The sequence below is a fragment of the Durio zibethinus genome, chromosome 18 (assembly GCF_047325235.1).
Source record: "Durio zibethinus cultivar Kanyao isolate XHJ-2024 chromosome 18, ASM4732523v1, whole genome shotgun sequence".
Lineage (NCBI taxonomy): Eukaryota > Viridiplantae > Streptophyta > Magnoliopsida > Malvales > Malvaceae > Durio > Durio zibethinus.
Window position 1 is genome coordinate 7,152,513 of NC_143179.1, and position 14,057 is coordinate 7,166,569.

At 31.5% G+C, this 14,057-nt stretch overlaps 2 protein-coding genes and 2 long non-coding RNA genes across 4 annotated transcripts; 2 read left to right on the forward strand and 2 right to left on the reverse strand.

Moving 5' to 3' along the window:
* Nucleotides 1-2,520: 2,520 nt before the first annotated feature.
* Nucleotides 2,521-2,853, reverse strand: LOC111300857 (uncharacterized). Its single transcript, XM_022896456.2, has one exon. The coding sequence runs from the start codon at nt 2,851-2,853 to the stop codon at nt 2,521-2,523; it is 333 nt and encodes a 110-aa protein (XP_022752191.2).
* A 612-nt stretch (nt 2,854-3,465) lies between these two features.
* Nucleotides 3,466-4,958, forward strand: LOC111300858 (uncharacterized). Its single transcript, XR_016329696.1, has 3 exons — nt 3,466-3,674; nt 4,053-4,128; nt 4,213-4,958. It is a non-coding gene; the product is annotated as an uncharacterized LOC111300858 (long non-coding RNA).
* Nucleotides 4,959-5,329: 371 nt separating this feature from the next.
* LOC111299128 (uncharacterized) lies at nt 5,330-11,485 on the reverse strand. Its single transcript, XM_022894127.2, has 14 exons — nt 11,094-11,485; nt 9,966-10,021; nt 9,664-9,838; nt 9,293-9,394; nt 8,983-9,054; nt 8,610-8,726; nt 8,392-8,469; nt 7,556-7,618; nt 7,377-7,473; nt 7,171-7,249; nt 6,889-7,100; nt 6,308-6,453; nt 5,820-5,942; nt 5,330-5,733 (listed from the first exon to the last, which is right to left on the reverse strand). The coding sequence occupies exons 1-14, from the start codon at nt 11,178-11,180 to the stop codon at nt 5,581-5,583; spliced, it is 1,560 nt and encodes a 519-aa protein (XP_022749862.2). The 5' UTR covers nt 11,181-11,485; the 3' UTR covers nt 5,330-5,580.
* Nucleotides 11,486-13,144: 1,659 nt separating this feature from the next.
* Nucleotides 13,145-14,057, forward strand: LOC149513658 (uncharacterized). Its single transcript, XR_016329500.1, has 2 exons — nt 13,145-13,450; nt 13,521-14,057. It is a non-coding gene; the product is annotated as an uncharacterized LOC149513658 (long non-coding RNA).

Sequence of the window (14,057 nt, forward strand, 5' to 3'; positions counted from 1 at the left end):
TTTTAATTTTTTTATAAAAAAATTATTTTCTGAAATTAATCAAAATCCAAAGATTTCATGATCAAAATTTAAAGTGAAGGTTAACACAAACAAAATAAATTAATTATGCTAACATGATTATTAATAAAGTATTAAATTTTTAATTTGACTAGTCAAAATTCAAATTTTGATAAAGATAAAAAAATAAATTAACTCTCCTTTAATTTCTTTATTCTCTTTTACTATATCTTTTTAATACTTTTCCAGACATGTATATAGTGTAGGGGTGCTTGCCGAAGACGGCAAATTAGGGACTCGTCTGTCACTCTATCTCATTGCAAACAGTCAAGCACGTTTATTTGGGTGAGGAGGCACCCAATTCCTATGCTGACGATCCGGCAAGCGCTTAAGGACTAACTTAAATTATGGGTCAGATGTTGATTTGTTAATTATTTTTATCAACCCTTAAATTGTTTTTTTCTTCAGTCAAAAGGTAAAAAAGAATGTTAAAAGTGACATTTGAATTTAATTTTATTTGTTCATTGATATAAAATTCGATCGGGTTTACTATGTCTTATTATTTTGAAGATTAAAATTAATTCAGGAAAAAAGAACATCGGAGTGGTAAAACTTTTAAATTTTATTAAAGGAGTTAGAGGGATATTATCATGTATTCTTTTAAAATCTATTAAAAAAATTATGCATGATAATTTTAAATTTTAATTAATAGTGTATAAAAAATTTTCATCGATTGAGCATTATATATAGAGTTTATATATATAATTCACTCTGTTTTCAAGGTAGCAAAGCAGCAATATTTTTGGACAAATTAAAAGAAAAACATGCAAAACAATTAAGGAGAGAAAATAATTAATTTAATGGACTAAAAAAATTTATGATATAAGGGAATAACATTTTTCTTGAGCTAATGATCGTCGTTGTTCATGGGGGAAAAGTTACTGAAAGATATGGAATTTTTTATTGCGACGGATTCTAATTAATTAAAAACCTACAAATTCCGCCGTTGCTCAAGTCGTTGCAGAAAACCAACAAAAAAAGAATAAAGTCTGAAAGTGATGCTGAATGGATTGAAAGGGAGCAGCTAGTCCACTCTTTATTACATAAGTGATTTTTTGTTGTATATACATCGGCTACGCCCTTTTTCTCCCCACGCTAGAAAATTTTATCTCTTGTAGCCAATTTTCTTTTGCCTTTGAAAGCTATAGTTTTGTCTAGAATAAGACGCATGTTTATTAGATAAATGATAAAAATAAAAATAAAAAAAATAAAAAAATGATAAAGTAAACTTTGTTTAATTATCTCAAATTCTAAATATTAAAACATTGTATGGTATACATTCAATATTATTGAAGCTGATGAAGAGTTTTTATAATATTTTTTATATTTAAAATTGTTAAAATTAAAATTATTATTTTTATTAATAAATTACACAATTATCATCAAAATTTTTTTTTTTTTTGATAACGATGAAATTGACATTTAAAGTTTGCAATTAAGAAGGTAACGACTTCATAAAACCTTTTCAAAATTTCAAGATTTCATATTACAACTTGTTTGACATTCTATTAGTAAATATGATAATTTTAAATATAATATAATAATAAATAAAAAAATACTACATTTAAAAGTTTTAATAAAAGTTATATGAGTTTGATAAAAATAAAAATATATATTTTGTATTTAATGTATGACAAAAATTGTGATATAATAATTTTTATATTTTATATATATTAAATTTAAAATAAATTATTAAAATTAAATTTTTATTATTTTATTTATAAATTACGCAATTATCATCAAAAATTTTCTTTTTGATAACGATGAAATTGACATTCAAATTTTGCAATTAAGAAGATAACGACTTCGTAAAACCTTTTCAAAATTTCAAGATTTCATATTACAACTTGTTTGATATCATATTAGTAATAGATCTAATAATTTTAAATATGATATAATAATAAATAAAAAAGTAATATAAAAAAGAATACATTTAAAAGTTTTAACAAAAATTATATGAGTTTGATATAAATAAAAATATATATTTTATATTTAACGTATGACATAAATTATTTTTCAATTGTCAATTTAATAAAACGGATAAATGTAATATATATATAAATTTAATAAATACACAACTGAATTTAATATAATTAGGCCATAGATAACTGACTTAAGTGGTCCAAACTATTGAACAAATAGTATTTTTGGATTCCTAATCCATTTTAAAATGTAGTGATTAATTGTAGGTAAAGATAAGTTCGATCACAAATCTGATAAAAGGTATGATTATGCATAAAAAAAAAGTTTAGATCAAGTGGTAATTATAAATAAATAGAAGTTGATACTATATTTTATAGAAAACAAAAGAATAATAAGTATTGAAATATTTTTATATTAATTTCGCCAACATAATTGTAAAAAAAAAAAAATCAAAATGGGGAGCTAACATACAGAAAATCGAGAAGCTATAGCTAAATATGTTTATGGGTTGTGGCTATAACAATTATGGCTACATCATCATCAGCCGGAAATTTCATGGCGGCAGAGAGGGCAAGAATTGCTGTCTCCATTCAAGAGCCAATCGGTAATACAATTATGGTGATAGACATGGCCACAGGGAACTTGTCTAGCAGCTTCCTCGGATTGCCAGAAACTTTCCATGCAAACTGAGCAACTACCAGTTGCATAACTAACCGTCGGCATGTCCGAAACCAAACGGGTGACTGCTTGTTGCCTGGATTGAGGGTTCTCCGGCATCGTTATTGCTTCGTCGAGGTCGAATTGTTGGGTGAAAGGAATTACAGAATTATTGCCTGAAACGACAACATGGAATTTTGCTGATCCGCTGGCCATGGCAATAGCAAAATAAGAAAAGGAGAAGGAAAAGACAAGGATGGGGATTTTACTGTTGTTTTGGAAAAGGTTCTTTTAAAAGATAAGTTGGAAGACTGCAAAGTAATTGGAAATGCTTCGGGACCTCTTTGTCTGCTACTTTATATAAAGGTCTGGATTTAAACTAGTAACCTTAAACATAAATCAAGGATATGATAAAAAATAATAAAAAACAAATAAAAATAATGTAATTTAAATATTTAATAAAAATTATATATAAATTAAATAAAAAAATATATTTCGGTTGATGTGTTAATAAAAATTATATTTTATATATTCGATATAAAATAAATAAATATAAATTACACAATTATTAAATTTTATTAATTTGAGGGAAAATTTTGAACATCTCAAAAAGGTTCACTCTCTGTTGATTTGTCAACATATCAACATCAATTGGTCAAAAATTTTAATTTAGAGAATTTATTTTATTCTTTGAAAAGCTGTAGTAGTATTTGTTTACTATAAGTAAAAAAGAATGTCTTGTTAAATTTATTTTCACTAATTTTGCGTATTGTAAAACCATATAAATTTTAAAAAATATATGTTTTAGGCGTCTCAAAACCATCTTGATTTCTTTTTTATTTCAAACTACTAATAATAAGAGCGCCGTTATGGTAGGTTTAGCATGGGACCGACGGCAATTAAATAATTAAGAACTGAAGTAATTGCTGTCGGTTGAGTGTAATTAGTTTAGAAATTGTGGGTTCAAAAATTTTAAACCTGTAAATCGATTTAAGTAAACAGAAATTGAAGGCAGCAAATTCGAATCCGTTTCCCAGGTGAAAACCTTTAGCTTTTACTCTCTCAAATCGTCTTAGATGTTTATTCGTTTCTAGCTTCGCATAAACCCATGCATTTCTCTCATTGTTTGAAGCTTTTAAAATTAGTTTACATCTGGGATTATCTCATATTTCTTCTTTTCTTTAAAATCGTTGCTGGGTTAAACTGGGTTGATCAGTAAAAAGAAGCTGAATTGTGAGATATGGCAATGGTTGTGATAGCATTGGTTTTGGGTGTATTACTTGGAACCTTTTTTTTTTTTTTGATACCCTGGCATTCTAAATCAGGTCATCTTTAATTTTTTGTGTTTTTCTATTTTATTATCATTGTTTTAATGTTACAAGCTGATGAAATATGAATTAAAAATAGTTATGCAGATTATGTTTGATTAGTGAAAGTTTGTTCAATGCAGCTCATACCAACCAGGTTCAATCATATGGTAACAATTCTAAGGTACTCGATATGAACCTTGGCAACTTCGAAATAAATTGCTCGCGTTTTTGCAGTTTTTCAGAGTTCAAATTTCTGTTCTGTTAGGTATCCATATGCTACGGTAAGGCAGAAGTCGCTCAACATGATAAGAAGACTGATTGGTGGATCATCATTAAGGACAGGGTGATTGGTGACTTTGGATTGTTGCTGTTTTTGGAACTCGCAACTCCATTCAATCCTAAGATATCTCGGTTCTGCTGTTCGTTTCTTACTATTTAACAGCTGCAGGTTTATGATGTTACCTCATATGTAGAGGAACACCCAGGTGGTGATGCCATCTTGGCTTGCCGGAGATGATTCAATTAAAGTGTTTTATCGGTATGCATTTGTTCCTTATTTGGAAACACTCTGCAAATTTTGAAAATTTCATGTTGCCTCTTTCAGTTCTATCTCCTCTGGAGTTAGTTAGCGTCTCTTCTTCTACTTGGGTTTGTCTCTTATATATGTCAAGATAGGATTTGATATGTAAAACAGGTAATGAGGATCAATCCATGTATTTTTCAGCAGCCAAAGCATGTTATAAATAGTATATTCTTATACCAACCAGATGGCTGACTCAAATGAAAAAAAAAAAAAAAAAGATGCACTCCTCTCTGAATTTGAATCCGCTACAAAGCTGAACATAAATAACTCTACTTGAACCAATCCGAGAAAAACGTACTAGACAATAAAACCCTTGCCGCTTAAAAAATTAGTACCATATTCTTATTGAATTCCGTCTCTATTGTACTCCAGTGCAAACTTGTCATGCTTAACATAATTAGGATTATCTTTTATAAATCCAAAGCTTAGTTGGCGCTTTTTATCGTCAGTGATAGGCCACAGCATGCGACCCGAGTATTTGACATGATTGATGACTTCTACATTGGAGATCTTCAGAAGTAAAATGATAAGCAACTGCCCACCATCGGAAAGGAAAAAGGAAACACTTTGGAGAATATCCTTCGGTTAGCTTTACAAGTCCAACATTGCTACGTGCTGTGCACTTTTAGTGGCTTTGTAGGAGAAATACTTGGCAGTAATTTATCTCTTGTGCTTTAACTTTTTTGGTTTTTTTTGTTTTCTTCATCTGCTAATTAATCTGTAACTTCTTCAATGCTCTTATGATCTGTTCCATTCCAGAGTTAAGCAGAATGGCCTCTCGACAGAGTCGGATTCGAGAGAACTGTAAGTCACGAACGCTACTGTATATAATAAGGATTTATAAAATTACATGGTGAAATCAATGTAATTTCAAAACCAGCCCCCGACGAGGGTTGATAAATGAAGAATAAATCGATTGAATGGGGAATAAAAAATGACGCAAAAATTCCTAAACCACTAACAATAGACTACCGGATCCTTGCTGCCTATACAATCTCAGAGAGGAGAGGCAAAAATGGTCACAACATTTACTAAGCCAAAGCTTAATTCCTAGACATCAAATTTCTTCGGTTGACGCCACTGAGCCAAACTTCTCTTGAAAGAGCTGAGGAATGAGGCTTTGGGAGGAGCTCCTTTCTTCCCATATAAATGCTTCCCTCCCAAGTCTGTGAAATTTGGACCCATATCCTTATTCCTTTCAATCTGCAGAGTAGGCAAATACTGCTAAGCTTTGAACAAATAAACAAAGCTCATTGTGAATGCTTAAGTGCCATGCTTAACTGACATACCTTGCTTATCTTTCCATTCTTCAAGTGATATCGTATACCAGACCAATTGATAGATTGAGAGAAATGAGAACGGAAGGCAGAGACAGGGTATAAAAAGTTATCAACCAGCATTGCAACAAAGACCTGCTCTCAGTTACAGAACAATTTGATTTACATCAGTACATACTCGAAAGTGTTTGTGATATCCAAGCTCTAACTCAAATAATGACCACGCTTCAATCAAAATTCAGGCCTTCTGAATCCAACCAAAGCCATGCAGTTGATTACACTAATTTACTATACTCTGAAGGAGATTCTAGATGAGGCATTGAAACGGATAAAAAAGGCAAGAATTTTTCTTCATCACTCTAAACATTATACGTATAATTAATGAGCAATATACAGAATGAAAATCTAGAGATTCAAGATAAGCACTTAAGTTTCATGGAAGCAACAGAATTAGTAAAGCACAGTGCTATCCCAAATATTAAATAGATAGAGGTTCTTACCATGCTCCAGTTGTAAGTACCAAGTGAGAGCTTAGGTGCCTCAGGAGATAACATGTTGCATAGTTGAACTTCAATCCTTGTTAAGTTCCACATAGAAAGTAGCTCCATAAAGGTACATATAGCTAGGCAACTGGCTAGTACCAATCCTGTGCAAAAGCAGTTTGCTTAGTTGCAGGAGCTAATTCCTACATTAATATAATAGGATATTTCTCTACCTTCCATTTTATTAGATTCAATACTTTACCAGAGGAACTACAACCGATAAATACAACAGAAAAAGAATTTTCTACTATGTGAAAAGGGCTACGGCCAGCATTTCTAGCTGTGGAAAGTCAAACAGTTCCTTTGATAGACAAGTATGTCTAAATTACTAAAAACCAAATATGTTGAGGGTTAAGGGGATCTTGTAAATTATCTGAATAACTCAGCACTATTTGATCGAGAAAAAAAACTCCTGTAAACTCCTGTTACTCAAAAATACCAAATAGAATGGTGTTATTATCCAGAATAGGACCCCAGATGTGTTTCGTCTGAATTAATTAATGCTACAACCTAACTAAAAGGAAAGATAGTTTGCTCACCACCAGTAGAACAGGTTGTTTCCTCATATGAATAACCCTTGATATAGATTTGTAGTGCTGCTGCAACGTGAACCATAGCCATCAAGTATGGCGCAACAAATCCCCATGAAAGATAGCAATGGGAAGAAAACAGTGCTTTATTCATTAGCCAATTAACATTGCTTATGTATGATTCCAAAACAAAGGTTTGCTTCCTCAAGTAATTCCAGTACCTGGACAAGAAGTCAAAGTCAACATGGATATAAATATAATAGAAAAGCTTAATGGGTAAAAATCATTAACCTTGAGAAACTAAGATCACTGGCAAGAGGATGAGGAAAGACAGCTACAGGAGGAGATGTAATAAGCCTCTTGTGGGCTCCTAAGAAGAGATAATATACGAGCAGTTAGAAGGTTGCAAGTCTGTGTACAAAGCTGTAATTTTAATATCAACAGAAATATTGAATTTCTTATTAGTCTACTAAAACATTTACTAGAGACTAGATTACCAGCTATAGCAGCTAGAGTCATATCATCGGAGTATCCACCATCTCGAAGTCCCGAGACTACACCATAATGGTCATGTCTAAAATCATCAGCATGCATCTGAAAAACAATCTACAAAAGTCAGAAATAATCCTACAATTTTGTGCAGGAAGCACTGAGAAAGATAGGAGGAGCTACTTGCCATCATACACCCTCCCCAAAGAAAAAAAGTTTTCCCACCAGTAGCAAATCCCATTGAGCAAGGCTGTTGAAAAGAAATATTCAATGAGTACATGAACTGAAGGATAAAAAAAACAACTTATTGGAGAAAGATTAAAATAACACATGTGATAAACCACTAAAGCACAGTTACACATAAAAGCAAAAGTTTTTGTCCTTGTGAACTACATTAAGAAGGGGGGAGGTGGAATCCTTAATTTTAACTATTTGGCTTCACTCCTTTGGCCAAATTCAAATAAAATAATAGATAGAGATAAGGTAATCCCCCTAAGCACCAAACTGACCATCTATAGTGCTCTATTCTTGTTTGAACTTTGGACCATGGAATAAGTTAACACATAAGAGCTGATATTTTCCACCTAGTTGCCACTTTGATATTTCAATAAGAAGTGCTTGCCTGCAGAAGCGTATGTTTAATCTTTTGGGAGGGGCCCAAGGTTGTTCAGCTAGCATTATGCTTGTGTAGTAATCAAAAGTTGCAACTTATATGCACGTGTATGCTGGTAGATTGGGCAGTAGGACATGAATGAAACAGTAAGCCATCTACAAATGAGATATTAGATTGCCTGACTCCCCCATTAATCATATTTAATAATTGAACCATAGATATAGATATAGGGGTAGTCACTAATTTTTTTTTTCTGGTTGTACTGTTGTTTTGATAGCAGGTTTTCCACTACTCTCTGCGATAAATACGAATCTAGTTATCAAAAAAGAAAAAAGAAAAGATAAGGTAAGGTCAGGTCAGGTATATGCAGTATCTTGGAAAGAAAGAATAAATCATAGATGGCATCATACCATATGGTATTCATAGATGCAGTAACTTCCTAAACTTCCAGATGGTAAATCAAGAGGGTATCCAGTTTGAATAAATATCTGCACATCATTGCCAACGACATGAGTACCACAAAAAGAATCAAAAGTTTATACTCTATGCACCATAACAGGCACACATGTGAAGGTTCAGAAAAATCTAATTGTTTTGATTGAAGGTATTTGGACGCGCACAAACATGCCTTGGGATTCTTTTCCATCTCAGAAGTGAGGGCTCCAATTGATCCTGGGTGGAGCCTAACATCATCGTCCAAAAATAATACATACTTGGTATCTTTATGCATTTTCTCCACGCCAACCTTCACAAGAAATATCAAAATATATATGATTAAGAACTATATTGAATAGCAGAGAGATTTTAACAACATATAGGGACAAACTTTAAATAATTGCAGATTAGCAAAAGAGGACATCTTTAGCCAAGGCTTTAAATTAAGTCTTCACTAAGTACAAGTGAGAGTGACAAGGCATGTAGTCTAAACAATAATATAAATAGAAAAGTAACTTATATACAAGGCCAAGTAATTTGCAAAATCTGTTTAGCAAGTTACATACCAGCTGGTTATGTATTTTCTGACTGCAGGTTGTTGATAAACCAGCCACAATGATGTTAGCATCAACCTCGTCCTGCACAGAAGAACATGCAATGAAATCAGGAAGGCAAGAAGTGAAGCCGCAGTGAAGATGCTCAAATGATGCCCTCAAACACTTACATAAAACAAAGGGCAAGAATTGAGTCTTTTAGGGGTTTTCAGTGAAAGGGAATAAAGGATTACACAGTAATAACAGTGCTATGTGACTTTTGTCAGATTCTTTTTTCTTAGTAATAACAGAAAATGCATGATAAAGCAAATTTATGCTATACCTTAAAATCTGTTATTAACCGAGATGCAGCATGGTAAGCAGGGTCCTCGGTACTTTCCACCAAGAAAAGGAACTCTAGAGGACCACCATAGAGAGATGTGATCTGCCTCCATTGATATTAAACATATTTCAGTAAATTACTTGTTGCAAACATGAACATTTTAAAATAATCAATTCTGGCAGAGCAATATTAAAAAAAAAGGGGGGGCAGGGGGGCATATTCTAACAACTAATAAAGTAAATTTAGTTCAATTTTACATTTTCTGATAAAAAATATGGATAAGGAAATGGTAAATGCACACCTTTTTAGCAAGCACTGAGAAGACACCTCAAGATAAGTGCTAGCTAGAATGCCTACCATAAAATACTCACCTGACTCTTCCAATTGTGTAGATTATGTTCTCCAAAACCTTTTAAAGGCATCACAACCGATACTCTTGGTAGATTGACCTGATTTGAGTGCTCAAGTTCATTAATATCATGGCACAGAAAAGCAAAGCTATTGCCACCTTTCATGCCATCCTTGATTCGATTTATCTCTCTGTTCCTGTGAAGAGCAAAAAGAAGTAAGTATATATAAATGAAATAGGCAAGTTTTCTAGTTCTAAGTCATGTGACGACATGAATAGTCATGGCAGCCTGCTGTTCAAATTCTCATCGTTAAAAGCATGTACCTGACATAAGCAGCAAAAGCCCACCCAATAGCAAGAGTTAAGCAGATTACACATCCCTACGCCATACATAAAATATTCAGATTGGTAACCTTCTTGGATTTTAAACAGGCAGAGAGAATGAGAGAAAGAGGCAACTGATTGATGATAATCAAAATGAAAATACTGCTTCCATAAAGTAGATAATTGTAGTGATTGCAAAGTGATAAAAGACAGAAGCCATTAGTCAAAAAGTGGAAAAATATCAACTAGCTTTGCAGATAACACGTATTAGTCCACCATTGTAATTCCTCTAAAAATTAAATTGTAAGTAATATATAAAAGTAAAGATGCTTCATTAGTTCTTCTTTTGGATAAATCAATTAGTTGGAAGCTGACTTCATCAGCCGTCCAATGAGACAACCTTTGTTACATTAATTCATATGCCAGCCTTCAAACAAATCAATAAACTAAAATAAAGCTCCCATTATATGGAAAAATAGTATTTTAGGAGAAGGAGCTCTCTCCTCCATTTTGATTTCAATGCTATATCAAACAAAGCTCAATTCAGAGCTTAAAAAAACCCCTATTGCCTCAATACCTACCAATTACATGCTCAATGCAAAATTAAGTAATTTACATCCACAAACTTCGTAATCATTTCAAAGAAATGGAAGATACATTGCTAACCATCTTAATAACAGCCACCTATCTGACCAAATTTCAAACATGTCATCTCCATTATGTCACAAGCAGTATTCTTGTTATTATTATTATTATTATTATTATTATTATTATTATTATTATTTTGGTTCTAAACTTAGCTATCTAGATCCAATCCTAATGAAAACCATGCAACTTCGCTGTAAAAAGGAAATTATAAATTCTTTAAAGAATCTAACCAAATATCCATTTAATGTCTGAGAAAAAACGCAAAATGAGGTTTAAAAAAATGTTAAACGAGAAGACGAAAACAATTCAGCTTATTTATAAATGCTAAATCTGTCCAAACAGCGAAAAGGCGAGGAAGTATATATATATATATATATATATATATATATATATATATATATTTGGCTCTGTTTAAGGTTAATTATGAACATTGTGCAGAACCGAAGAAAGAAAATGGATCTGAAAGAGAAAAGAACAAACCTGGATCTGAATAAAAACGGCGAGAGGACTACAGAAAGATCTGCTGAGAGAGAAGAGAAGGCAATCGATAGGGTCCAATGCAGACATTCTACTGTATTTTTTTTCCTTTTTTCCTCTTCCCTCTCTAATCCTCGTTGACGGAAACGGCTCTCTAATTAGCAAAACAAAGAAAAAAGCCCTAGAATTTAGCTTTGGAAGTTTTGTCTGTTTCTTTCTTTATTTCTCTCTTTGTCTCTCCGTGTTTGGATGAAGGAAGTGCGTTAGTTGATTTTGGGTCTTTGAGAGAATCCTTCCGAAAGGAAAACGGAGAGAAACAAGGAAAGACCAAGAGAGGGCGTAACTTTTATAGTTTTGGATTTGAATTTTGGGCAGACAAAGGAAAAAGGTGATTTACCCCACAAAAATAAGAAAAAATTAGAAAAAAAAAAACAAAATGAAGAGGGAGAGACAATTAGACGTAAGGTTATAATCGAGTCGAATCAAATTGATATAGTGAAAATTTTGAATTCGAACTTGATTTTTAATTTATGGTTCGATATTTAATTCGAATTTAATCGAATTTTATTTTTTTAATTCGAATTCAATTCGTGATCAAAATTGAACTACTCGAATTTGTTCGATTAAATTCGATTAAATTCGATTAATATATTAAAATAAGTTCGATTCTTATATTCGACAAGAGCTTAATTATTTGTATTCGAATTTGAGCTCGAATTCGAGATATTTTACTAATTAAAATAATAAAAAAATTTAAATATAAAAATTTAATTAAACTCGAGAATTATTTGAATCATATATAAAAATATTCGAATTCGATTTGATCGATGAATCGAATTATTCGAATTCGACTCGATAATAATCGAATCGAATTCGAATAATTTATGAGTATTAATGTATCGTTTATATTCTTAATTATATGAAATTTTTTTTATATAAATTGTTACAAGAAAAATAAAAGAAAAAACTCAGCAGAGATTGACGGATTGGGCGAGAGAGATAGGTTAGACCGTTCGTGTGCGCTGGCACGTGCCATTCACCTTTTTATTATTATTATTATTATTTTTCCTAATTAAAAGAGAAAAGAAAGAAGAAAATCCGAATCTTCTCCTTTCTAAATAATAATATATAATTAAAATAAAAAATCGACAGGCAGTCACACATGAAAATATTAGGTTAATTTAATTTGGTTTGAATGAAGAATTCAATTTAATTATTTTACAAAATTAATGTGTCAAACCTTGGAAGAAAGAAAACGTCAAACTGTAATAATAAACAAACACGGCATGGATTTCGAACATTTAAAAAAAATTAAAAGATGATAGTAGTATATGTTGTTTCGTTTCTTAATTCCTGCAAGGGAGGGAGGTATTCCCATATGGGTGCTGTCGGCTTTCTTACTTGAAACTTGAAAGAACCACGTTTTGCAACAACATTTAACATGGTTTGCCTGCTTGCCTCCCATGTGATTAGGGGTGAGCAATTAATCGAATCAATCAATTCAGTTTAAAAAAATTAATAATTAATTTAATCGATTTTTATTCAATAAATAATTAAATTAATTAAAAAATTTTAAATAATCAATCATAATCAAATTGATCAAAATTAGTTTAATTTAATTAGTTCAGTTAAATAATCAAAATTTTTTTATTTATTTTTATTATGAATAATTATTTAATAACAAATTCAATTTAATAAAATTTAAATTTAAGTATCATTTGAATTAAATTATTAAAAAATTTAATAAATTTAATAATAATTTACAAAAAATAAAAATACTCATATTAATTTTTTTATCTTTTTTATTAAAAAATTGATTAATTCGATTATCAATTTTAAAAATAAAAAATTAATCAAGTTAATTAATTTAACTAATTTTAAAAATTAATTATAAATAAAATCAAATAAATCAAATCGAATCAATCGAATTCACTTGATTTCGATTAATCTAATCGATTCAAATTGACTGTTACTCACCTTTACACGCAGCTCACTGCTTTTTTTATATTTAAAATCATATAAATTTCAAAACAATTCAGCAGTTTGAAGTGGCATACAAAATCACACACAGTGACCATCAAGTTTTCAGGGAAATTTCCGAATCTGTCATTGCATTCCAAGCATTGGTCAATGGATTAGTTACATGCAGCCAAAAAAATCTCTCTCTAGAATGTTTTACATTTAACATCCCAAAAACAAAACTTTTTCTTCGTTTTTCAGGCTGTGAATGAAAAAGCCAATATGCTCGAAAATGCCATCATCACGGCAGCAGATAACGGAGGTCATGACAGTTGCATCACTGGTCTACCAAACATGCGAGTTTTAATATTTATGGAACTGTTACAGAATTTTGTAGTATGGTAATTCATCCTTTGTTGTATTTCACAATCCTTTGTTTTCAGCTTAGCAAATTTGTATATTTTGTAGCAGGCCTCATGCTTCGAGCCAGTGGCTTCGACCCAGTGGCTGGGTTGAACTTGAATCTGTAGGGCTGAGTTCCAGAGTCTAGAAAAGCAGAACGAAGAACCAGAGAGAGCTGTATAAGAACATCAATGATGAGGCGGTGGCTTATGGATTTTCCTCCGCTTGGGTTGTTTCAATGTCGCTACTCGAATATGTTCCAGATTTATCCAGAGAGTTGGAAATGGATCACGGGCCTTGCCACAATAGGAAAGCTGGAACTATCATTGGAAAGTAAACTATTGTGGGTTCCAGGCCCAAAGTTTTTAAGCTTGCAGGCTATGGTTAGGCCCGTATCTGTCGTGTTCATGTTATCATATCCTTGTTTTTAATATCTTACTAAGCGGGGGTAAAAATATTATTTATTATGTCTCTAAATGAATCTAATTGTGTTTATTTATCACCTTTAATTAATTTCTTAATTTCACATGTTGTGTAATTATGATTTTTTTTTTTGTTTCCCTTATTGTATTATAAAAAAAATGGTGAAAAAGTACTTAAAGTCAA

Bases quoted from the DNA above. Each gene is read 5' to 3' on its own strand.
- LOC111300857 (XM_022896456.2), bottom strand. From the start codon at position 2,853: ATGGCCAGCGGATCAGCAAAATTCCATGTTGTCGTTTCAGGCAATAAT.
- LOC111299128 (XM_022894127.2), bottom strand. From the start codon at position 11,180: ATGTCTGCATTGGACCCTATCGATTGCCTTCTCTTCTCTCTCAGCAGA. The intron at 9,839-9,965 runs GTACATGCTTTT...TGCTCTTCACAG, and splicing joins GCTTTTGCTGCTTATGTCAG to GAACAGAGAGATAAATCGAA. The intron at 9,055-9,292 runs GTATAGCATAAA...TCTTCTGTGCAG, and splicing joins GGTTAATAACAGATTTTAAG to GACGAGGTTGATGCTAACAT.